Genomic DNA, 25,276 nt, shown 5'->3' on the forward strand with positions numbered 1-25,276 from the left:
CATTGGTGGGGAGGACAAGGGCTGATTGGTTGAGGATTGATGATTTATGATGAATAAGCCAGCCAAGAGGTGGCACGGGCATGAATAGCCCCGAAATGGGTAGTGGTTATCTCTTGAGATGATTTCGGGGCTTTTTTAGTGTCCCCGCGGCCCGGTCCTCGACCAGGCCTCCACCCCCAGGAAGCAGCCCGTGACAGCTGACTAACACCCCAGGTACCTATTTTACTGCTAGGTAACAGGGGGCATAGGGTGAAAGAAACTCTGCCCATTGTTTCTCGCCGGCGCCTGGGATCGAACCCAGGACCACAGGATCACAAGTCCCGCGTGCTGTCCGCTCGGCCGACCGGCTCCCTCGGTCGTTGTCTTAGATTCAGCTGCTGGGAACATTTTGAGGAGCAGCACGGTCTATGGTGATCCCATAGTGGACTAACCGGGCCCAGGAGCTTGGGTATGTGTGGTGTAGGGCGGAGGGGGTGAGCTAGCGGCTAAATACGGCCTCACAGCACCACGCCTCAACACGGAACACTCACCCGTTAAGGAATAAGAAAAACCCGAGAGAGAAAGTGGTTTAATAAGGAACATCCGAGGTGGAGGAGGAGTGCTGAACACAGGAGGCAACACGCCTCTCGGCACCTCGAGGCGGGACCAGAGAGCCAAAGCTCAACCCCCGCAGACTACGCCAAGGAGGTTATTATAACACTAAGGACACTCTCAAGTTCTTCTCGACATTCTCAAGACTCTGGACCATACCATACCAGGGAGCCGGTCGGCCGAGCGGACAGCACGCTGGACTTGTGATCCTGTGGTCCTGGCTTCGATCCCAGGCGCCGGCGAGAAACAATGGGACAAAGTTTCTTTCACCCTATGCCCCTGTTACCTAGCAGTAAAATAGGTACCTGGGTGTTAGTCAGCTGTCACGGGCTGCTTCCTGGGGGGTGGAGACCTGGTCGAGGACCGGGCCGCGGGGACACTAAAGCCCCGAAATCATCTCAAGATAACCTCAAGATATACCTGGAGTGGGTTTCGGGAGTTCTTCTACTTCCCGAGCCCGGCCTGGGGCCCAGGAGCTTGAACTGTGACAACTTGGTCCAACCGACTGTTGACTGATAAAAATTAACCCATCCAATAGATGGCACGGGCATGAATAACCCGTAAGACTGTCGCTTGGAGCGACTTTTGTTTTGTTTTCGTCGTAAAGACACTTAACCTCTGATTCATCAAGGATTTACCCGTCCACTTACGAAACCTCTACATCTTTCCCCTATCATGACGACTGTGTTTGCAGTTATTAAGCAGTTAATAACCTCCAAAGCACTACAAATATGATTGTAACAATAATAACCTGGGGATGTGAAGTTTCCAAGCTCATAAACTGCCTAATAGATTATGTGGCCATTGTCGAGGAAAGATGTACAGGTTTCGTAGCCGGACACTTCAAGAGCTTAATGACTCCTGGCCTCACTCTGTACAACAGAGAGATTGGTAATTATATAATGTGTTCCAATTTATGCACAAATAGCACTTCAACTTTTGTACAGCGTTCTATGTTATGAAGAACACATATACAACACACGAGACTGACGTATTAGGCTTAAAGGTGCAACACACAAGGTGCAACACACAAGGTGCAACACAAGGTGCAACACAAGGTGCAACACACAAGGTGCAACACACAAGGTGCAACACACAAGGTGCAACACACAAGGTGCAACACACAAGGTGCAACACTGCCACACAACACCCTATATACCCACTTCAACACACAGGATCAATATTATTTTCTCAGACACGTGGTAAATATTATTTGCTCAAGGCATGAGATATACACAAGGACAGATGTGCAGGGCTAATAATACTACGACCCCGCCTATCTTTTTGTTCCCCTCCCCCACACACACAACCCCTGAACCCTCCCCCCCCCACACACACACACACCACTCCGAACACCAAGGGCAGGAAGATGGCTATCTTTAGATGATGATTAGTGAGTGTGTGTGTGTGGGAATGGCGGGAAAATCAGCTGTTTTACACCACCGGGTGGAAAATGGCGGGAAAATCAGCTGTTTTACACCACGGACGGAAAAATGGCGGGAAAATCAGCTGTTTTACACCACAGGGAGGAAAATGGCGGGAAAATCAGCTTTTTTACACCACGGGCAGAAAAATGGCGGTAAAATCAGCTGTTTGACACACCACCTTCACGGAGATGTGAGGCACCTCCCTCTGACACACTTCTGGGTAACACAAGTGTGTCTCCACCGTCTTATCTCAGATAAGGATCAACACATTGTCTCCCAGATACAATACAAATGAGTGTGTTACATAACGCAGCTCAACACGTCACAAAAGTGACAACAGTGACATGTGGGGTAAACAAAAGCCACAACAGTGTGACTGAACACAACCCAAATCCACACATATGAGAGAATGTGACGACGTTTCGGTCTGTGCTGGAGATAAGGGTCCAAGATAGACCGAAACGTCTTCACACTTGTGAACTTCACATGTAAATGTGCTCTACTCTTAGTATTATTGACCATATTACATAAGGAGCCTGATTCACGAAGCAGTTACGCAAGCACTTACGAACGTGTACATCTTTCCTCAATCTTTGACGGCTCTGGTTACATTTATTAAACAGTTTACAAGCATGAAAACTTGCCAATCAACTGTTGTTATTGTTATAAACAGCCTCCTGGTGCTTCGGAGCTCATTAACTGTTTAATAATTGTAAACAAAGCCGCCAAAGATTGAGAAAAGATGTACAGGTTCGTAAGTGCTTGCGTAACTGCTTTGTGAATCTGGCCCAAGGTAACCACAGCAACTTGATAGAGCTGAGAAAATCAGGCGCGTGTGTCTAAGACGAAGGAATGGTGTCCAACCACTTGTGGACGGTCGGGGATTGAACGCCGACCTGCATGAAGCGAGACCGTCACTCTACCGTCCAGTCCAAGTGGTTCGGTAAGTAATAATAAAAATACATTACCGCCGGAACAAAAGTGGACATTTGTCCACCTTTTTGTCCACTTTGGACTAAACAACATGGACAGTTCCCAGCATGCAGCAGCGGACCAGCTGGGTTGTGGTGGACACGGGGGGCCTGCGGGCTGCGCCAAGCAACAGTCTGTTGGATTGAGCACCACAAGTTAAGCCTGGCCTCCAGGCCGGGGATTGGGGACTAGAAGAATGGAAATGGGTTCACCCAGAACCCATTTTCCCAGAACCCATTGCTTTGTAGCGATATACTTCGGAGACATGTTTGTGGTGTTGTGGAGGATGAGGTGAAAGAAACTCTGCCCATTGTTTCTCGCCGGCGCCTGGGATCGAACCCAGGACCACAGGATCAGGAGTCCAGCGTGCTGTCCGCTCGGCCGACCGACCTCACACTGGCGCCAAGAGTGTGGGAGGATGGGGGGGGAGGAAGCCCCCCTCTCACACTATAACCTTGGTCTAACCCCCCTATCCCCCCCCCCATAACCCACTTGGACCCCTCGCCCGCTAATTGTCTCTTATGACACAAATGGTCGATGAGCCGAGAATGACCTTCTGGACGGAACAGGTTTGGCACTGGTTAATTCAGACGGCTCCTCTCCTTCCCCCCCCATCCCACCAACACTCCCCCCTTCCCACTGATCCCCCCATCCCTCCCTCTCCCACTCTCCACTCAAACTTGCCTCTTGGGTTCAGGTTCGAGGTTCACTCTTGCGGCTGGCTGCTGGTGCTTCTAGCCACTCATGCCCTGGGTCGTGCTGGGCACTCTTTAGTGCTGAGGTGTATCACAATACCCCAGGGAGCCGGTCGGCCGAGTGGACAGCACGCTGGACTTGTGATCCTGGCTTCGATCCCAGGCGCCGGCGAGAAACAATGGGCAGAGTTTCTTTCACCCTATGCCCCTGTTACCTAGCAGTAAAATAGGTACCTGGGTGTTAGTCAGCTGTCACGGGCTGCTTCCTGGGGGTGGAGGCCTGGTCGAGGACCGGGCCGCGGGGACACTAAAGCCCCGAAATCATCTCAAGATAACACCAGTATCATTCCCCGCTCCTTAAACTAAGATTGGAAGCAACAGGTCAATATTTTGGGCGATTAGAAATAACTGAATACAAGAATATGTCTTTCAACAGTTGCAAAGCATTATCTTCCTTGCCTTAGTCGAGCTCCAGCTCTGTGACCCGCCTCTCAATCACCTCTGATGCACCCTGCAGCCAAATCTCGATTTCCATTCCGGGAAAAAAAAAATGCAGTCGCTTTACCTTACCAGCAACGTACGACCCCAAGCAACCCACCTAACCTATCGAGGACGATGCCTAGAAAACGTTAATATTCCGGTGGTTGAAAATGTATAATTAGGTCGCATTTGTAACGGAGTAGTCGAGGGGAGGATGAGCCCTTGTAAATCTCTGGTGAGTGAGCTCAAGGCTAGACTCCTAAGGCGGGGTTGTGGGTTAAGGTCACTGTTGTTACAGGAAGACACCCTGTGGGGGTGTGGGGGGCTACACCCCCTGGTAGTGTGGGGGTGTGGGGAGCTACACCCCCCATGGGTTAAGGGAGAGTGGGAAGGATACAGTAAGAGAGAGGGAGACACACACAGTACAAAACCCGGGTACAGTCGAACAATAAAATTTCTTACAGATGAAAATAACAGGAGCGGAAGCGGGTAATAGTACCACCCCCCTTCCCCTCTCCCCCTCTAGTGCAGGAGAGTGTCTTACGGGAGGGGTGTAGGGGAGGGGTTGTAGGGGAGGGGGGTGTAGGGGAGGGGTTGTAGGGGAGGGGGTGTGGGGGAGGGGGTGTAGGGGAGGGGTTGTAGGGGAGGGGGGTGTGGGTGAGGGGGTGTAGGGGAGGAGGGTGTGGGGGAGGGGGTGTGGGGGAGGGGGGTATAGACCGGGAAGTAACTGTACGTTCCCTCACAGACTGGCATCACGAACCACCTGTTAACAGCCCTGGGAACCAGTCATTGATTACCACCTTCAGGTGTAACGGAAAAGCTCTCTCTGTCTCTGTCTCTGTGTATCTCTGTGTGTGTGTCTCTCTCTCCACGATAACAATCCTGTGTACACCACTTACGAGGCCCCGTGACCCCAACCATCACAGGAGTACCTGGATTGTACCTGAACCTTATGGTCGAGTGTATCTACCATGTATATATTATGATGCCTCTCTCGTCTCCTCCTCTCTTGAGAGAGGAGAAATTTTTGAGAGCTCCGAGACTGGTCCGGTTATCTAGATGCTTTATTTTGTGATTGCGTGAGGTGTATGTTTAGTAGCCGCACGTGCGTGCGTGTGCGTGCGTGTCCCTTCTCCCTCCCTCCCTCTCTCCCTCCTAAGCCTCTCACTCCCTAGCGTCACTGTTCAACACATACAGTGAACACAGACTGCAAGAACTGGCGCAGTGTACGCCATACATCATCAGAAGGGCGCCTGACAGCTGGGTGGACAGCACTTCGAATTCGTAGTCCTGAAGTTCCGGGTTCGAGCCCCGGTGGAGGTGGAGACAAATGGGCAAAAATGTTTATTTCACCCCTGATGTCCCTGTTCACCTAGCAGTAAATAGGTACCTGGGAATTAGACAGCTGCTACGGGCTGCTTCCTGGGAGTGTGTAACAAAAAGGAGGCCTGGTCGAGGACCGGGCCGCGGGGACGCTAAGCCCCGAAATCACCTCAAGATAACCGTTATAAACCTGGCCTAAATATGCACCAGAGTTCAATTGGAACAAAAGTTGTTGTTGTTGTTTAAGAATCGCTACCTGTGTAACGGGGGGTGGGGGAAATGGCTCTATCTTGTCCATTATTCCACCCCCCAGTTAACTAACGAGGCCGGGGGAAACAGCTCTCTCTAGTCCGTTATCCCGTCCCCAGTTAGCTAACTATTCTAGAGCACCTCCAGAGTTCCTAAGGCAACCTCTCTCGTTCAACACCTTGTAACCTAGGTATTTGACTACCTAGGTGCTAAGACTACAAGGCGCCGTAACTTGATCAGTTACCCGAAACTCTAGAGAGAACTCTAGAATACAGAATCATTGCCACAAACGTAAAGGGAAAACGAAAGGAAAGAAATGAATAGTGAAGTAATTAGTGAGGGTTTGGGGTAAGAGGTAGGGAGGTGGGAGGAGCGAGGAGGGTCATTAGCTGAAAGTGAGAGTTTAGAGAGGGGTGGAGGGAGAGGAATAGATAGGTAGTAGTAGAAGAGTAGAAAGTAGACGTAGAAGAGTAGATAGTAGAAGACGAAATGCTGCCACCATCCATTCATGATCATTACATACAAGACAAGGAATGGAACTTGCCTGTATCACAAAATTCTCAAAAGATGTTATCAAGAGATCATTATTAGTATGGTCCCATCTTTATCATGTACTCATTCTAAACCATGAAACCAGTAACTACAGAGGCTTTCTCATCTCAACTCAAAATCTCTAGGGAACAAAGTTAAACACAATTTAAATAATAAATTCATAATTATATTTCACATGAAGTATCATAATTTAGCAATTCAATTAAAATGTTCCAGTTTAATATTTAAAGTGAGTCATCCTCCAAGAATCTGAGAACCCTACAACTTGACTGCCCCTGATCATCACACAACATATGTAAACACGACCAAGTCACCTAAATGTTCACTCACCGAGGACTGAGTCTAAGTTGAATAGAGAGGGGGGGGGGGGGTCTGCAATTTTCAGGCAGCGTCACCCCCCGTCTGGTGACGGCCTATCTCGACGGCTGGCCTCTGCTCTGCTCCGCTGGCCGGTCTCCTATTGCTTTTCTGCTCGATAGCTCTCCGAGTTTATATTGGGGAACCTAGTAGCTAACTCCGCCCATAAGTAGATAGCCTCCGGCACTCTACCAAGCCACTCCTTAAACGTCGGCATGTTTGAAGGCTACCCGGCTCCAATTAAGAGCTTAGCGGAAGCAAGGTGAAATTCTCATGATCTGACCTCAGGTCACTTGGGGTCGTTAACGGTTAGAGGTGTGAGATCTCAGGCAGACAACTGGCGCCTCTCCGATCCTTGTCTGTGACTCGTGTACTCTATATATATTTTAAATAAACTAACCCAAACACTTTTACAGTGTTACACCTGGAGTAAGAAGTTCCAAGTAGCACGGGCTATGGCGAGCCCGTAGCAAACCGGAATGACAGAGCTAACGAGGAAAATGAACTGAAGGTCGTGACACCAGCTGTCACTGAGCGCTGGAGGGCAAGTTGTACCTTGAAGGAAGACTGTGGGGTTGTTGAGACCTCGGGGGGAGGGGGTAGGTAGGGATGGGTAGGCAGGGATGGGTAGGCTAGGGAGGGGGTGGGGGGAGGGGTAGCCAGGGATAGGGGGGGGGCCAAGTGCCAAAAGCAGTCAATAAGACAGTTAATGACTCCTAACTGCTTTTAACTAACTAACTTTAACTAACAGGCCAAGGAGGCCTGGTCGAGGACCGGGCCGCGGGGACACTAAAGCCCCGAAATCATCTCAAGATAACCTCAAGAAGATACAGGACAGTATTGGCCAGCATTACCTCTGAGTTGCCTGGATTGTACCTGGATGGTGTTCTAGGAGTTGTTCTACTCCCCCAAGCCCGGCCCGGGGCCAGGCTTGGCTGGCGTGAATTAAGTCAAGAGGACGGCACATTTCTACCCAAACGGTTGAGCCATATGACAATGTGAGCCCCAACCTTGGTTGACGCAAAACTCACCAATGGCTTCCTATCAAGCCTTTTATATTCATGTGAATGGCTCAGGGCGTGTTCATCCGGCCGACCTGGACACTGCTACACATATGTTGGCAGTGTGGCTCTCTCTCCTCTCATAGCTCCCTCTATAGAGGGCTCTAGCGCTCTCTAGGTCTCTAGAGCGCTCTAGGTCTCTCTAGAGCGCTCTAGGTCTCTCCAGAGCGCTCTAGGTCTCTCCAGAGCGCTCTAGGTCTCTCTAGAGCGCTCTAGGTCTCTCTAGAGCGCTCTAGGTCTCTCTAGAGCGCTCTAGGTCTCTCTAGAGCGCTCTAGGTCTCTCTAGAGCGCTCTAGGTCTCTCCAGAGCGCTCTAGGTCTCTCCAGAGCGCTCTAGGTCTCTCCAGAGCGCTCTAGGTCTCTCTAGAGCGCTCTAGGTCTCTCTAGAGCGCTCTAGGTCTCTCCAGAGCGCTCTAGGTCTCTCCAGAGCGCTCTAGGTCTCTCTAGAGCGCTCTAGGTCTCTCTAGAGCGCTCTAGGTCTCTCTCTTACAAGGGAATGAGAGCCCCCGAGGTAAGGCCAAGAGATCAACACGCTGATACAGACAAAGATGATCCCACTATCATAGGTATAACGGCGGGTAGGCAGCCTGGTGGCAACGTAGTCCTCGGAGCTCTGGTTCGATTCCCGGCCGAGGCAGAAATCAGGTGTGTTTCATCTGATGGTTCTGTTTACCTAGCAGTAAATAGGTACCTGGGAGTTAGACAGCTGCTAAAGGCTGCATTAGACAAGCGACGGTTAGAAAGACGGGATCCAAGAGTATCCTGTAGGCACGCAAAGAACACACACACACGCACGCACACGCACGCACGCACACGCACGCACGCACGCACGCACACACACGCACGCACACACACGCACGCACACGCACGCGCACACACACACGTACGTGCGATCCTGTATAATTTATGTATATATATTAAGGATTTAAAGCCTTTGTATTCAAGATAAAACCTCTTAAACAACTGCTAAGACACTTGATCAATCAGACTGTGGTTCCCGAGTCGCTGGACGTAAAAACAACAACAACAACAACAATAATGTAATTGATCAACCAGGCAGTTGAGAGACTTAGTCACACCTGTGGCTGGTAATTACCTTCCCACCACCACCACAAGACTGGTTAACGGCACTGGTAATGGTGGTAGCCAGGTTGGTGGTGGTGGTGGTGGTGGTGGTAGGCAGGTAGGGGTGTAATAATAATCATCGTGCCCGTCACAACAGACGTGTTGATCACTACTTACAACCCAAGTCTCTATATAGGGATAACAACACAGTATGTTGATCTGTGCTGGCTTCAAGTTGCCTCTTCATCTCGCATTATATATCGTATACCCGACCTTCCAGAAAGGGGGATACGATTAATAGTGGTATAGTGTAAACCGCTGTTGTATTGGGGGTATTACCAGCGCGGGAGACCTATGGTAAACTTTTTGCTGTAGACCGCGGAGGGGTAATTAAAGGCAATAGGGGGTTGTAAACTATCATTTATCGTAGGGAAATTCCATGTGCCAGGGAAGTTCTGAGAAGCGAGGGTTATCTTGAGGTTATCTTGAGATGATTTCGGGGCTTTTTAGTGTCCCCGCGGCCCGGTCCTCGACCAGGCCTCCACCCCCAGGAAGCAGCCCGTGACAGCTGAGTAACACCCAGGTATCTATTTTACTGCTAGGTAACAGGGGCATAGGGTGAAAGAAGCTCTGCCCATTGTTTCTCGCCGGCGCCTGGGGATCGAACCCAGGACCACAGGATCACAAGTCCAGCGTGCTGTCCGCTCGGCCGACCGACTCCCTAAGGGTTCTGTCGAGGTCGACATTGCTTCAAGCAATTACTTGGTTGGGGCAAAAAAAAATGTACTGTTAATCTAACCAGAAATATATGACAGTCCACTAACCTATCCATTCCTTGATATGGATAACTATTTGCATTTAATATTGGCCTGGGCAGCTACCCTGCCGGCAGGCTCGCATATCCACTACAGCCTGGTTGGTCCGGCACTTCCTGCAAGAGGTTGTCTAAATGCTTCTTGAAGACTTTCACTTTCGTTCCGGCAATATTTCTAATGCTTGCTGGGAGGGTGTTCAACAGCCGTGGACCTCTGATGTTCAGTGTTCTCTGATTGTGCCTATGGCACCTCTACTCTTCACTGGTTCTATTCTACATTTCCTTCCGTACCTTTTGCTCCAGTATGTTGTTATTCTACTGTGCAAATTTGGGACCTGGCCCTCCAGTATCTTCCATGTATATATTATTTGATACCTTTCTTATCTTCTTTCCAAAGAGTACATTTTGAGAGCTTTGAGACGATCCCAATAATTTAGATGTTTTACAGTTTCTATGCGTGCCCAATATGTTCTCTGTATTCCCTCTAATTCAGAGATCTCTCCTGCTCTGAAGGGGGAAGTGAGTACCGAGCAATACTCAAGACGGGACAGCATCAGTGAGTTAAATAGTATTAGCATTGCTGTGAGGTCTCTAGATGTGAACGTTCTCAAAATACATCTTATCATTTTCTTTCCTCCCTCCCCCCCCCCTCTCTCTCTCTCTCTCCTGTTGCCACATAAGCAACAGGAGAGGGGGGGGGGGCCCACATACCGTGACAACGTCCATTGACCTTTCCTGCTCTTTATCATATTATTTCCCCCTTCCCACACCCTTCCTTCCTCTCTCTCTCTCTCTCTCTCTCTCTCTCTCTCTCTCTCTCTCTCTCTCTCTCTCTCTCTCTCTCTCTCTCTCTCTCTCTCTCTCTCTCTAATAACAAGTGGAAATACATATACGACACAGAGGAGACGAGAGAACAGCTGCCACACATGAACAGGGGCCACACATGAACAGGGGCCACACATGAACAGGAGCCACACATGAACAGGGGCCACACATGAACAGGGGCCACACATGAACAGGAGCCACACATGAACAGGGGCCACACATGAACAGGGCCACACATGAACAGGAGCCACACATGAACAGGGGCCACACATGAACAGGGCCACACACATGAACAGGGGCCACACATGAACAGGGGCCACACATGAACAGGAGCCACACATGAACAGGGGCCACACATGAACAGGGGCCACACATGAACAGGGGCCACACATGAACAGGGGCCACACACATGAACAGGAGCCACACACATGAACAGGGCCACACACATGAACAGGAGCCACACACATGAACAGGGGCCACACACATGAACAGGAGCCACACACATGAACAGGAGCCACACACATGAACAGGGGCCACACACATGAACAGGAGCCACACACATGAACAGGAGCCACACACATGAACAGGGGCCACACACATGAACAGGAGCCACACATGTGCTCACTTAACTTGCCAAATGAACCTGAGAAGTGCAAGGGTGAGCCAGAGGAAGTGTGGGGGTGGGGGGGTGTGGGGGTGAGTGTGTGTGGGGGGAGAGAACACCCATCACCCATCCTGAGGCCAACAAGGGCACGCGGTATATCCTAAGTTAAGGGGGTAATGGGTAATTTACAATACAATTACGCGTTCCTCAATTACCAATTAACGCGTATAGTGGTTGTGCAATGACGGCCGGCCTCGACCCGTCCTCTAACACGTCGCATTTGTGACGTACGCGACCAATCCGTTAAAAAATACGATGGATTAGTCAGAATTAAAGCACCGCGATACTGACGTATCCTTACATGGGGTTCCCTTAACTTCCCTACGTTTCTGGATGGGCAAAACCGTTGCCTTTTTGACGGAGTGGCAACGCGAGAGAGACAAAGTTGCCATGACCAATGACAAGGCCCACGAGGGGTGCCTGGCAAGGTGGTGGGCGGACAGGTGAGCCAAGGTGGACGGACAGGTGAGCCAATGTAGGTGGACAGGTGAGCCAAGGTGGGCGGACAGGTGGGCCAAGGTGGGCGGGCAGGTGAGCCAAGGTGGGCGGACAGGTGAGCCAAGGTGGGCGGACAGGTGAGCCAAGGTGGGCGGACAGGTGAGCCAAGGTGGGCGGGCAGGTGAGCCAAGGTGGGCGGACAGGTGAGCCAAGGTGGGCGGACAGGTGAGCCAAGGTGGGCGGACAGGTGAGCCAAGGTGGGCGGGCAGGTGAGCCAAGGTGGGCGGACAGGTGAGCCAAGGTGGGCGGACAGGTGAGCCAAGGTGGGCGGACAGGTGAGCCAAGGTGGGCGGACAGGTGAGCCAAGGTGGGCGGACAGGTGAGCCAAGGTGGGCGGGCAGGTGAGCCAAGGTGGGCGGACAGGTGAGCCAAGGTGGGCGGACAGGTGAGCCAAGGTGGGCGGGCAGGTGAGCCAAGGTGGGCGGACAGGTGAGCCAAGGTGGGCGGACAGGTGGGCCAAGGTGGGCGGGCAGGTGAGCCAAGGTGGGCGGACAGGTGAGCCAAGGTGGGCGGACAGGTGAGCCAAGGTGGGCGGACAGGTGAGCCAAGGTGGGCGGACAGGTGAGCCAAGGTGGGCGGGCAGGTGAGCCAAGGTGGGCGGACAGGTGAGCCAAGGTGGGCGGACAGGTGAGCCAAGGTGGGCGGGCAGGTGAGCCAAGGTGGGCGGACAGGTGAGCCAAGGTGGGCGGACAGGTGAGCCAAGGTGGGCGGACAGGTGGGCCAAGGTGGGCGGGCAGGTGAGCCAAGGTGGGCGGACAGGTGAGCCAAGGTGGGCGGACAGGTGAGCCAAGGTGGGCGGACAGGTGAGCCAAGGTGGGCGGACAGGTGAGCCAAGGTGGGCGGGCAGGTGAGCCAAGGTGGGCGGACAGGTGAGCCAAGGTGGGCGGACAGGTGAGCCAAGGTGGGCGGGCAGGTGAGCCAAGGTGGGCGGACAGGTGAGCCAAGGTGGGCGGACAGGTGAGCCAAGGTGGGCCTCCTGGAAGCTAACCACAACAGAGCAATTATCCACGAGCTACGTCTCACGCCACAAGGTAGCCGAGCACCTTATGAACACACCAACCCTGGCCTCCATTATAGACACCCCCTCCAGGGACGAGGGACACCCTGGGGACACCCTAGGGACAGCCTACAGTGGCGGCGGCGGCTGCTCCACGCCTCAGGGGCGGTGTGGAGGTGGAGGAGACGGCCATAGAGGCGGGGCCGGGAACTGTAGTCACCACATTACCATGTTATAGGATGGAGGGGGGGGGGGAGCTCCAGTGACCACTTGGCTCCGCCCGCACGCCCACACAAGGCCACCTCACTCTCACACCCACAAACAGCTCGATCCGACACACACACACACGCAAGGAGCCGGTGGCCGAGCGGACAGCACGCTGGGCACATGATCCTGTGGTCCCGGGTTCGATTCCGGGCGAGAAACGATGGGTAGAGTTTCTATCACCCTATTCCCCTGTTACCTAACAGTAAATAGGTACCTGGAAGTTAGTCAGCTGTCACGGGCTGCTTCCTGGGTGTGTGTGGGGTGTGGAAAAAAATAGTAGTAGAAACAGTTGATTGACAGTTGAGAGGCGGGCCGAAAGAGCAGAGCTCAACCCCCGCAAGCACAACAAGATGTACACACACACACACACACACACAGCGTGAGAGTAGTAGAAAAATGGAATGCACTTGGGGAACAGGTTGTGGAAGCAAATACTATTCATACTTTTAAAACTAGGTATGATAGGGAAATGGGACAGGAGTCATTGCTGTAAACAACCGATAGCTAGAAAGGCGGGATCCAAGAGTCAATGCTCGATCCTGCAAGCACATATAGGTGAGTACATATAGGTGAGTACACACACACACACACACACACAGGCAGTGGAAACAGTGGCAGTGGAAACAGGAGGCCAGGCACAGGATACAGAATAGGAGATGAAGTACTTAATGAAACAGACAGAGAGAAAGATCTAGGAGTTGATATCACACCAAACCTGTCTCCTGAAGCCCACATAAAGAGAATAACGTCTGCGGCATATGCGAGGCTGGCTAACATCAGAACGGCGTTCAGGAACCTGTGTAAGGAATCATTCAGAATCTTGTACACCACATATGTAAGACCAATCCTGGAGTATGCGGCCCCAGCATGGAGCCCGTACCTTGTCAAGCACAAGACGAAGCTGGAAAAAGTCCAAAGGTATGCTACTAGACTAGTCCCAGAACTAAGAGGCATGAGTTATGAGGAAAGGCTGCGGGAAATGCACCTCACGACACTGGAAGACAGAAGAGTAAGGGGGGACATGATCACAACCTACAAAATCCTCAGGGGAATCGACCGGGTAAACAAGGACGAACTTTTCAACACTGGTGGGACGCGAACAAGGGGACACAGGTGGAAGCTGAGTACCCAAATGAGCCACAGAGACGTTAGAAAGAACTTTTTCAGTGTCAGAGTAGTTAGCAAATGGAATGCATTAGGAAGTGATGTGGTGGAGGCTGACTCCATTCACAGTTTCAAATGTAGATATGATAGAGCCCAATAGGCTCAGGAATCTGTACACCAGTTGATTGACGGTTGAGAGGCGGGACCAGGGAGCCAGAGCTCAACCCCCGCAAGCACAATTAGGTGAGTACAATTAGGTGAGTACACACACACACACACACACACACACACACACTGAACAACTCCCATTCTGAGAGCGCAAGAGTCATTCTGGTGGCGAGGAAGGTGTAAGAGGAGCGGCCCGGAGCACAGTGAGGCTCTCACCTCCATTTATAACGCACTGGAACCATTGTGCCCCGAGTAACCACTCGGAAGACTGTAATTATCAGAAGTTTATCAACGTGACACAGCTGATGGGAGTAGGGTAGAGTGCTCACCCCCTCTGGACGGCCTGCTGGCATGTACGCACGCACGCACAGCCATACACACACACACACACACACACACACACACACACACACACACACACACACACACACACACACACACACAGGAGTCACTGCTGTAAACAACCGATAGCTGGAAAGGCGGGATCCAAGAGTCAATGCTCGATCCTGCAAGCACAAATAGGTGAGTACAAATAGGTGAGTACACACACACACACACACACACACACACACACACACACACACACACACACACACACACACACACACACACACACACACACACACACACACACACACACTCCCCCTCCCACTCCCTAAACCCACACACATACACACTTCCCCCTCCCCCCACCACACTCGCACACTCCCTTAAAACCCACACACATACCCTCAAATGGTTCAACTAATGGCTACTCAAGTTCAACCCATGTTAATAGGTGGTAATGAAACTAGGTCGAGGGAGTTGATATCACGCCAAACCTGTCTCCAGAAGCCCACATCAAAAGATTATCACCAGCGGCGTATGCGAGGCTGGCTAACATCAGAACAGCCTTCAGAAACGCGTGTAAGGAATCCTTCAAAACCTCGTAGACCACATATGTAAGACCAAACCTGGAGTATGCTTAACACACCTGTAAAACCTTGCAGGTCACACCTGTCACCATATACCTGGCTTAGGGAACCTATGCTGTGTCGCCCAATGTTAAAATATTTACGCAGGTTAAAAATTGCGTTGAACACTGAAACGCTTAGACAAAATAGAACCCATTAGCCTAATACTTTGATACCAGTAAGTTCTTCCAACGCCGATATGTGAGCCTTGCTACCAGGCCCAGATAATCACAGTGGTCCATCTACGATACCCTACAATGCACCTTTACCTGTGGAAGGTTCCTAGAGTTCCTCCGTCCCATCCCAAATCCTTATCCTGGCCCCTTCCCAGTGCTAGATAGCCGTAATGGCTTGGCGCTTTTCCTTGATAACCACCCTCACCTCTCCCCCAAGCCTGGCCTGGGGCCGTTAGGGGCCTGAGGTGGTATGGTTTACCTGAGTTTACCTGTAGTTGGTTTCGAGAGACGTTTTCCACAGGCCCAGGAATTCTCTTCTTGCTCAAAGGCTGTTGTCCACAAGGGCCGTTATCCTCGTAATATTCTTGCAATTGATGTTATCTTGAGGTTATCTTGAGATGATTTCGGGGCTTTTAGTGTCCCCGCGGCCCGGTCCTCGACCAGGCCTCCACCCCCAGGAAGCAGCCCGTGACAGCTGACTAACACCCAGGTACCTATTTTACTGCTAGGTAACAGGGGCATAGGGTGAAAGAAACTCTGCCCATTGTTTCTCGCCGGCGCCCGGGATCGACCCCTGGACCACAGGATCACAAGTCCAGCGTGCTGTCCGCTCGGCCGACCGGCTCCCTTGACCTCTGCAAGACGGGACCTTGCAAGCGGATATTGGCCGGTCTTACAGTATCGTGGTGGGGGTGGAGGGAGGTACTTGTGAACCAGGATCACACGAGACTCGCTGTTTAAACCCACAGCAGGACTCTTCAAGGAGTGACACACACTCGCCCTCCATATTAATAACTCTGTGAAACACCTGGTTCATTCTCTCTTACCCACACCATGACTTGCTTACACACTTACTTGCTTACAGCTCCAAGCAACAGCCTGGTGGACCAAGCTCTCACAAGTCGCGCCTGGCCTCGGGCCGGGCTTGGGGAGTAGAAGAACTCCCAGGGGCCAGATTCACGAAAGCACTTACGCAAACACTTACGAATGTGTACTTCTTTTCTCAATCTTTGGCGGCTTTGTTTACAATTATTAAACAGTTAATGAGTTCCGAAGCACCAGGAGGCTGTTTATAACAATAACAACAGTTGATTGGCAAGTTTTCATGCTTGTAAACTGTTTAATAAATGTAACCAAAGCCGTCAAAGATTGAGGAAACATGTACACGTTCGTAAGTACTTTCGTAAGTGCTTTCGTGAATCTGGCCCCAGAACCCCATCAACCAGGTACAATATAGTACATGACAAGTGAAATACTATCAAAGGTCTACTTATACAATGCTACACGACAAATGTATTAATAAAGTAGGTCTACAAAACTTATCCAAAACTAGGCAAAATTTCGCGAATCATTATTTACATTTCTATGTAATTATTGCACTACCAGCCACAGCATTAATAAATAATAAGCCTGAAGCTATTGGGCTCTATCATATCAACACACATGATCACTACATACAAAATAGTAACAGGAATTGATAAAATCGATAGGGAAGATTTCCTGAGACCTGGAACTTTAAGAACAAGAGGTCATAGATATAAACTAAACACAGATGCCGAAGAAATATAAGAAAATTCACTTTCGCAAACAGAGTGGTAGACGGTTGGAACAAGTTAGGTGAGAAGGTGGTGGAGGCCAAGACCGTCAGTAGTTTCAAAGCGTTATATGACAAAGAGTGCTGGGAAGACGGGACACCACGAGCGTAGCTCTCATCCTGTAACTACACTTAGGTAATTACATGCTATTGTCTACTAGTTCAATTACCAGAATTAGAAGAAGGCGAATTTATCCTGGTCAGAAAAAAACGATTTTTTGTTCACTGGTCCAAGGTACATGAATGTCGACTTCAAATGTCGTCTACTGACGGTAGTGTGACGATAGTCCAACAGCCTGGTTGACCAACAACGAGGAGGCCTGGTCGCTGACCGGGCCGCGGGGTCGCAAAGCCCCGAAATCCCCTCAAGGTGGTGTGTGACGGTAACACTAATCAGATAACGCCGTTCAAATGGCCCCAAAAGGACAGACGAGATGTTTGGACAGAGGACCTTGAGACGGGTCCGTCTGGTTATTAATGCAAGCTGCGGCCCCTGTCAAGATTACTCCAACAAAAGCAATCAACATTGCCAACTGCAACAGGGGAAAAAAATAGACAGTTGATGTGCATTCCTGAGACATGTTGAACGCCAGAGACGCCTGTCACAACGACCACCAACTATAAGGACCTCTACGAACGACCACACCAACTATAAGGACCTCTACCAACGACCACCAACTATAAGGACCTATAACAGAAACCTTCTAATTGGAACAGTAATCCCACAGAGAACATTTTCACGCTTGAGCGCCCGCTGGCCACATTCCAAGTGGCTGTTCTTACCCAAGTGAAGAACACGGCCCGTGTTCACTCCTGGCCCGTGTTACACCACTGTGCTACACTGTGGTACACTGTGCTACACCACACCTGGCCACCAGGGCATCAGTCGGACGACGGAAGACACAACACATCTTGAATATTTCTCAAGTGAACGCCCCCCTATGGGGGTGTGGGGGGGGGGCGTGTGTCTTAACCCCCCAGGGCTCCACGGTGGCAAGTTAGGCTCACTCTGAGAGAAGCGGAGACAATACTTGGAGGGGACACGAGGACCAGGAGCTGGGACACGAGGACCAGGAGCTGGGACACGAGGACCAGGAGCTGGGACACCAGGACCAGGACCACGAGGACCAGGAGCTGGGACACGGGGACCAGGAGCTGAGCCCCAACCACTTTGATCATCACACATGGAGGGCCCAGCCTGTACTAAGTCCCTCGCTATACAGACCACAGACCAAGGGCGCCACAATGGTCGCCTGTTGCTAAGAACAGACCTCGCCAACCTGCTTTTATAATGACCAAGAAATGAATAATGAGGCCGCTAGACAAGTCCGGTACTGGCGGGCCGTAGCGCGAGTGACCGTCCCACCAACAGCCCTCACAACACCACTAAGGTAATGGCCAGTAGTTACTTTTATGTCTTATTTCGTAGCGCCAGGGAGGAAGGAGGAGGAGCAGAAGACAAGGAGGAGCGAGTCTTGAGAGACAACTGTCGTCTGTGCTTTTACATACTCACTTAGGGACAGGGAGCACCAATGATCTCAATATATAGACACGACACCAGTCCTTTTCAAGGTCCCTGACAATGAACAACTTCCTACGTGCATAGTGACAATCTTGCCTACTTAACAGGCAACTTGGATGACGATACTGCCCAGTGTCGTTAGATTATTGTACAGTGTATACCTGGACCATACCTGTAGAGGGTTTCTGAAGTTCTTCTGTTACCCCCGAGCACGGCCTTAGGGCCAGGCTCGACTTGTGATTACTTGGTCCAACAGGCTGTTGCTTGGAGCGGCTAGAGGCCCACATATCCACTACAGCCTGGTTGGTCCGGCACTTGTGGCAAGAGGAAGACTAAGTGCATCTAAGTGTGACTAAGTGTCACGGTTCCTGTGGAGACGCCAGCGTGTTCTACCACCACCGCCTCACATCAAACTTATTTACACCATTTTTCTGGCAGGATATATTGACGAGGACGGGCGCAGGGGGCGGAGGACGGGCGGAGAGGCATGTATGGGAATGCCAAGTGGATATGGGAGTAGGATACAAGGACAATTACCCAGTAGGGAGTTGTCTGGTGACATCCAGGAGACCTCTCTAGGCACCTTTCTCTGCCCGAGGTGATGTGAGGTGATGTCAGGTCCTGTAGGGTGATGTCAGGTGATCTTCTCCCAATGTGATCTCACTACCACCATGTTTACGGCTGCACGAGGCCATCAACCACAGGCTGGTTGGTCCGACACACACAGGACAGGCTCACAGTATGGGTGTATGACACCTTCTACAGCTTTCCCAAGCCCTCTTTATCTTCTCTCCCTTCTCTTCCATCTCACTCTCTCCCTTCCCTCTCATTTTCTTAATTTATACATTCCATTTATCTTTCTCTCTCAGAGTTAAGGCTAAAGTCTCTCTACCTCAATTACACAGAACCAGGAAGGTGACAATGCACTTTCCACTTCCTGGGAGAGAGAGACACCATTCTCCCATATGCTGTAGTTTCCTCAACAATTAAATAAGAGTTGATTGTTCTGCGACGCCCTCGTCACCTTGCCCAACCACTTGGGCTGGTCGGTAGAGCGACGGTCTCACTTCATGCAGGTCGGCGTTCAATCCCCGACCATCCACAAGTGGTTGGACACCATTCCTTCCCTCCGTCCCATCACAAATCATTATCCTGACCCCTTCCAAGTGCTATATAGTCGTAATGGCTTGGTGCTTTTCCCTGACAATTCCCTCCCTCCCCTCGCCCGTCACCTGTCACCTGTCAAGACTCGTCTGTCACCTGTCCGGAAATAGACCTGCTAAAACCTTTTCATATCTACGTCACTTCTTAAAGTCTGTCTATTTCTACATATTTAATTCCACTACAACGTCCCCACCTAAAGTATCAGTAACTCCTAAAGCAACCTTCGAGTCGTATCCGGTTCCTCCTCTTGGATCTGTATGCCCATTAACCAGTTCCTTGGCTTTACCCGTGGATAATTTCACGAGTTCTCCTAACGCCCCCCAGAGTCCTAGATTAGCCGCGTTGAAAATGATTTCAGCCGCACATATTTGGGCCATATTTGATATATTGTTCAGTTGTTGTTTAAGATCCAGCTACTGGGAAGAATAAGTTCCAAGTAGCACGGGCTATGGTGATCCCGTAGATTTTTTATATTATTTACTTGTGTGCTGGAGGTGGCTACACATCTGATTAATCCTCGTATACTGTATATATGGCTATTCCAAAATACACAACTGTTGCATATACTGACGCCTCCTCCCCCCCCACTACACATACCTGTCAGCCCCCCCTACACATACCTGTCAGCCACCCCCTTACACATACCTGTCAGCCCCCCCTTACACATACCTGTCAGCCCCCCCCTACACATACCTGTCAGCCCCCCCCCTACACATACCTGTCAGCCCCCCCCTACACATACCTGTCAGCCCCCCCCTACACATACCTGTCAGCCCCCCCCCTACACATACCTGTCAGCCCCCCCCTACACATACCTGTCAGCCCCCCCCCTCACACACCTGTCTCTCCCCCCTCGCTACCTTCACACACTTGCCCAATCACCTTCGCCACAGCCAAACGCGTGTGAACATTGCGGTCAGAAGTTAAGGTGGCCCTCCGTTAGGCAATTAGACGGTAACTAGACGGGAGACCAATCACAGCGCTCCCAGCTGCTTGTAGCGTTCGCGCTCGACCAATCGCAGCGCTCCCAGCTGCTTGTACCGTCCGCGCCTGGCGCAGTTAGAGACGCGAGTGATGTGTTGAGCTTATTATTGTGTTATTGAGCAGCTGTGTAGTGTCCTGAGCAGCCTTACTGCACAGTGCTCCTCTTTCGTATATATCATCTGCACATTTTGCCGTCTTCTAACTGTCAGGCAGCTCTCTCTCCGCTTGCGGGACATTGCCGATCAATGCCAGGGGAATACTGAGGTCCTGTGCACCCTCTTTCATTACCCACGGCGACACATTGTTTGGTTATACCTGGTTGATGGGGTTCTGGGAGTTCTTCTGCTCCCCAAGCCCGGTCCGAGGCCAGGCTCGACTTGTGAGAGTTTGGTCCACCAGGCTGTTGCTTGGAGCGGCCCGCAGGCCCACATATACCTGGTTGATGGGGTTCTGGGAGTTGTTCTACTCCCCAAGCCCGGTCCGAGGCCAGGCTCGACTTGTGAGAGTTTGGTCCACCAGGCTGTTGCTTGGAGCGGCCCGCAGCTACAGGCTACACAATCACCTCCAAAGGTTAATTGATCATCCGGACTATGATTCCCATGCTCCCATCCCCCCCCCCCGAATTACCCACCCTCCCCAAAATGCAACCCCACAAGAGGCTGACTAGCTCCAGGTGTACCTATTTACAGCTAGGTGAACTGGTGCATTAGGTGATAAGGGAGAGTGGAAGAGGGAGGGGGGTAGGGGGGTACGGGATCAAGAGGGGAAATACGGGGAGGGGAAATGGGGGAAGTACATATCACTATGTACTTCCTAGTGTAAGTACATAGTGACAAACGCGTGACCTTGAGAGAGAGGAGCAAGGGAGGTGGATGCCTCGCCTCAGAGGCAGCCGTCACCACCACTATCAACACCCTCCATAAACCACACGACATGAAAACTGCATTTGCTACGGCAAGTTATATGTTTACCCAGCGATAAGACCGCCAGCACAACGCCATCTACCTGACGCCAGCCGCCAGGGTTCGACACCCACCATGTTCGCCAGAGAGCCTGTGACAGAACACACACACGGTCGAAGGTCGAGTTGCCTCTCACTAACTACCGGGCGGTTCCCCACTCTGCCTTGTTCACCCATAACCACCCTCTCACCCTAAATGAGGAAGTTGTCCTCGCTCTGAGTCTTGTATGAATAAGAAATATTGCCGGAACAACCGTGGACATCTTCAAGAGGAAACTAGATAGTTTCTTCCAAGGAGTGCCGGACCAACCGGGCCGTGGTGGGTATGTGGGCCTGCGGGCCGCTCCAAGCAACAGCCTGGTGGACCAAACTCTCAATTGGGGAGTAGAAGAACTATCAGAACCTCATCAACTTGGTATCAATGCAGGCCAGGCTTGACTTGTGATAACTTGATCCAACAGGCTGTTGCTTTTAGCGGCCCTCAAGCCCTATCTTGAGGTTATCTTGAGATGATTTCGGGGCTTTTAGTGTCCCCGCGGCCCGGTCCTCGACCAGGCCTCCACCCCCAGGAAGCAGCCCGTGACAGCTGACTAATTGAAAACTAGATAGTTTTGTTCAAGGAGTGTCGGACCAACCTGGCTATAATGGCCGTGCGACCCGCTGCAAGCAACAGCCTGGTAGGTCATGTCACCACAAGCCAGCACCCAGGCAGAATTGGCCAATAGAACAACCCTCAGAACCAAGTACAGGTAAACCACAGGTTAACCACACGGAGCCAAGCACCACCACTGTGTAAGGTCATTAGTGCTGCAGCTTCCCACAACAGCTCTTAACAACATCTTGATCACCGCCGCCACCACTGTTGTGGCTGGCATCGTGCATCCCCCCCCCAAAGTGAAAGCTCTTCTCATGTACGCCTTATTTTAAAGCCTAAACCTCAAAGTGTTTCCGAAGAATACATATGTATGTATGTATGTATGTATGTATGTATGTATGTATGTATGTATGTATGTATGTATGTATGTATGTATGTATGTATCGGGAAGATTCGCAGTTAGGTTAGTCAATTATTATGCACTCCATACCCATCTTGTGGGCGGTGGTGGACCCCATACCCATCTTGTGGGCGGTGGTGGACCCCCATACCCATCTTGTGGGCGGTGGTGGACCCCATACCCATCCTGTGGGCGGTGGTGGGCCCCCATACCCATCTTGTGGGCGGTGGTGGACCCCATACCCATCCTGTGGGCTGTGGTGGACCCCCATACCCATCCTGTGGGCGGTGGTGGACCCCCATACCCATCCTGTGGGCGGTGGTGGACCCCCATACCCATCCTGTGGGCGGTGGTGGACCCCCATACCCATCCTGTGGCCGGTAGTGGACCCCATACCCATCCCGTGATAACTTGGTCCAACAGGCTGTTGCTTGGAGCGACCCGCAGGCCCACATATCCACTACAGCCTGGTTGATCCGGCACTTCTTGCAAGAACTTATCTAAGTGCCTCTTGAATACATCCACCTTTGTTCCGGCAATATTTCTACTGCTCGCTGGGAGGGTGTTGAACAGCCGTGGACCTCTGATGTTCAGTGTTCTCTGATATTCAGACATGTTCAGACATCTGTGAACATTATCGCGTATCCTACAGCGTCTTACGAGGTTGGGCGTTCCATACCGGCGCTGCATACCCTATCATTGGTCTCGCATAGGTGGTAACAAGATTTTGAATGGCTTCTTGTTTAGGCAATTTTGGTTGCTCTGTTGTTCTCTAATTTAGCGTATACCGCTTATGTGGTATACGGTATAGACTATGTGGTATGTGGTATACGGTATAGACTATGTGGTATGTGGTATACGGTATAGACTATGTGGTATGTGGTATACGTTGTTTAATTTATATACAACTCTAGTGATTGGTTATCTTGAGATGATTTTCGGGGCTTAGCGTCCCCGCGGCCCGGTCCTCGACCAGGCCTACTTTTTGTTCCACCTGCAGGAAGCAGTCCGTAGCAGCTGTCTAACTCCCATGTACTTATTTACTGCTAGGTAACAAGGGGCATCAGGGTGAAAGAAACATTTTGACAGCTGAGTGGACAGCGCTTCGGATTCGTAGTCCTGAGGTTCCGGGTTCGATCCCCGGTGGAGGCGGAGACAAAGGGGCAAAATATTTCTTTCACCTTAATGCCCCCTGTTACCTAGCAGTAAATAGGTACCTGGGAGTTAGACAGCTGCTACGGTGCTGCTTCCTGGGGGTGGAGGCCTGGTCGAGGACCGGGCCGCGGGGACACTAAAGCCCCGAAATCATCTCAAGATAACGTCAAGATGTATCTTAACGTTACGCCGCCAGTGGGCACCCTCCTTCAAGGTGGTACAGATGACCTCTGAGGTCTGACCCCAGTGACCTGGGGGGGGGGAGGGGCTCTGTAGTACAGATGACCTCTGAGGTCTGACCCCAGTGACCTGGGGGGGGGGAGAGGGGCTCTGTACCACCCGGGGTGGATGTGTATGTTTCCGGGGCTGTATACCACACATCCCCCCCCCACACACACACACACCAGACTAGTCCCAGAACTGAGAGGTATGAGCTATGAGGAAAGGGTACGGGAGCTACGCCTCACGTCCCTGGGAAAACAGAAGAGTAAGAGGAGACTTGATCACCACCTACAAAATTCTCAGGGGAACTGACAGGATGGACAAAGACAAACTATTTAACACGGGTGGGACACGAACAAGGGGACACAGGTGGAAGCTGAGTACCCACATGAGCCACAGAGACGTTAGAAGGAACTTTTTCAGTGTCAGAGTACTTAATGGTGGAATGCACTAGGCAGTGATGTGGTGGAGGCTGACTCCATACACAGTTTCAAATGTAGATATGATAGAGCCCAATAGGCTCAGGAACCTGTACATCAGTTGTCACGGGCTGCATCCTGGGGGTGGAGGCCTGGAACCAGATTCACGAAGCAGTTACGCAAGTACTTACGAACCTGGGGCCAGACTCACGAAGCAGTTACGCAAGCACTTACGAACGTGTACATCTTTCCTCAATCTTTGACGGCTTTGGTTACATTTATTAAACAGTTTACAAGCATGAAAACTTGCCAATCAACTGTTGTTATTGTTATAAACAGCCTCCTGGTGCTTCGGAGCTCATTAACTGTTTAATAATTGTAAACAAAGCCGCCAAAGATTGAGAAAAGATGGACAGGTTCGTAAGTGTTTGCGTAACTGCTTCGTGAATCTGGCCCCTGGTCGAGGACCGGGCCTCGGGAACACTAAACTCTGTGACGGTCCACTGTGACGGCCCACCGTGACGGTGAAGCAGCGTAGTGACGGTGACAGCACTGTCACCTCCAGACTTGGGAACAAATTAGCAAATTTGTGGCAAGTAAAAGCACAAATACAGAATTAATACAATACAACCTTTTGTTTATCCCTGTCACAGACCCGCAGGGCTGCCAACACCACAGACCTGCAGGGCTGCCAACACCACAGACCTGCAGGGCTGCCAACACCACAGACGACGCAGGGCTGCCAACACCACAGACGACGCAGGGCTGCCAACACCACAGACCTGCAGGGCTGCCAACACCACAGACCTGCAGGGCTGCCAACACCACAGACCTGCAGGGCTGCCAACACCACAGACCTGCAGGGCTGCCAACAACACCACAGACCTGCAGGGCTGCCAACACCACAGACCTGCAGGGCTGCCAACACCACAGACCCGCAGGGCTGCCAACATCACCACCAAACAACACAAAATCTACCTCTGGCGTCCAGTAACCTTTCTCCTCCTAGAGTGACAACAAAAT

The 25,276-nt window shown here is 51.4% G+C and overlaps 2 protein-coding genes across 5 annotated transcripts in view; both read right to left on the reverse strand.

The window, feature by feature from the left end:
- LOC123746526 (dual specificity tyrosine-phosphorylation-regulated kinase mbk-2) overlaps positions 1-25,276 on the reverse strand; it is a 205,957-nt gene that overhangs the window by 93,109 nt on the left and 87,572 nt on the right. The gene's annotated exons all lie outside the window — the stretch shown is intronic.
- On the reverse strand, positions 11,396-18,640 carry LOC138359402 (uncharacterized). The gene is made up of 2 exons (XM_069318531.1): positions 18,526-18,640; positions 11,396-12,555 (listed from the first exon to the last, which is right to left on the reverse strand). Exons 1-2 carry the CDS (start codon positions 18,638-18,640, stop codon positions 11,396-11,398), a joined length of 1,275 nt encoding a protein of 424 aa, XP_069174632.1.

Source organism: Procambarus clarkii, chromosome 90 (genome assembly GCF_040958095.1).
Source record: "Procambarus clarkii isolate CNS0578487 chromosome 90, FALCON_Pclarkii_2.0, whole genome shotgun sequence".
In the NCBI taxonomy this organism is placed as follows: Eukaryota; Metazoa; Arthropoda; class Malacostraca; order Decapoda; family Cambaridae; genus Procambarus; species Procambarus clarkii.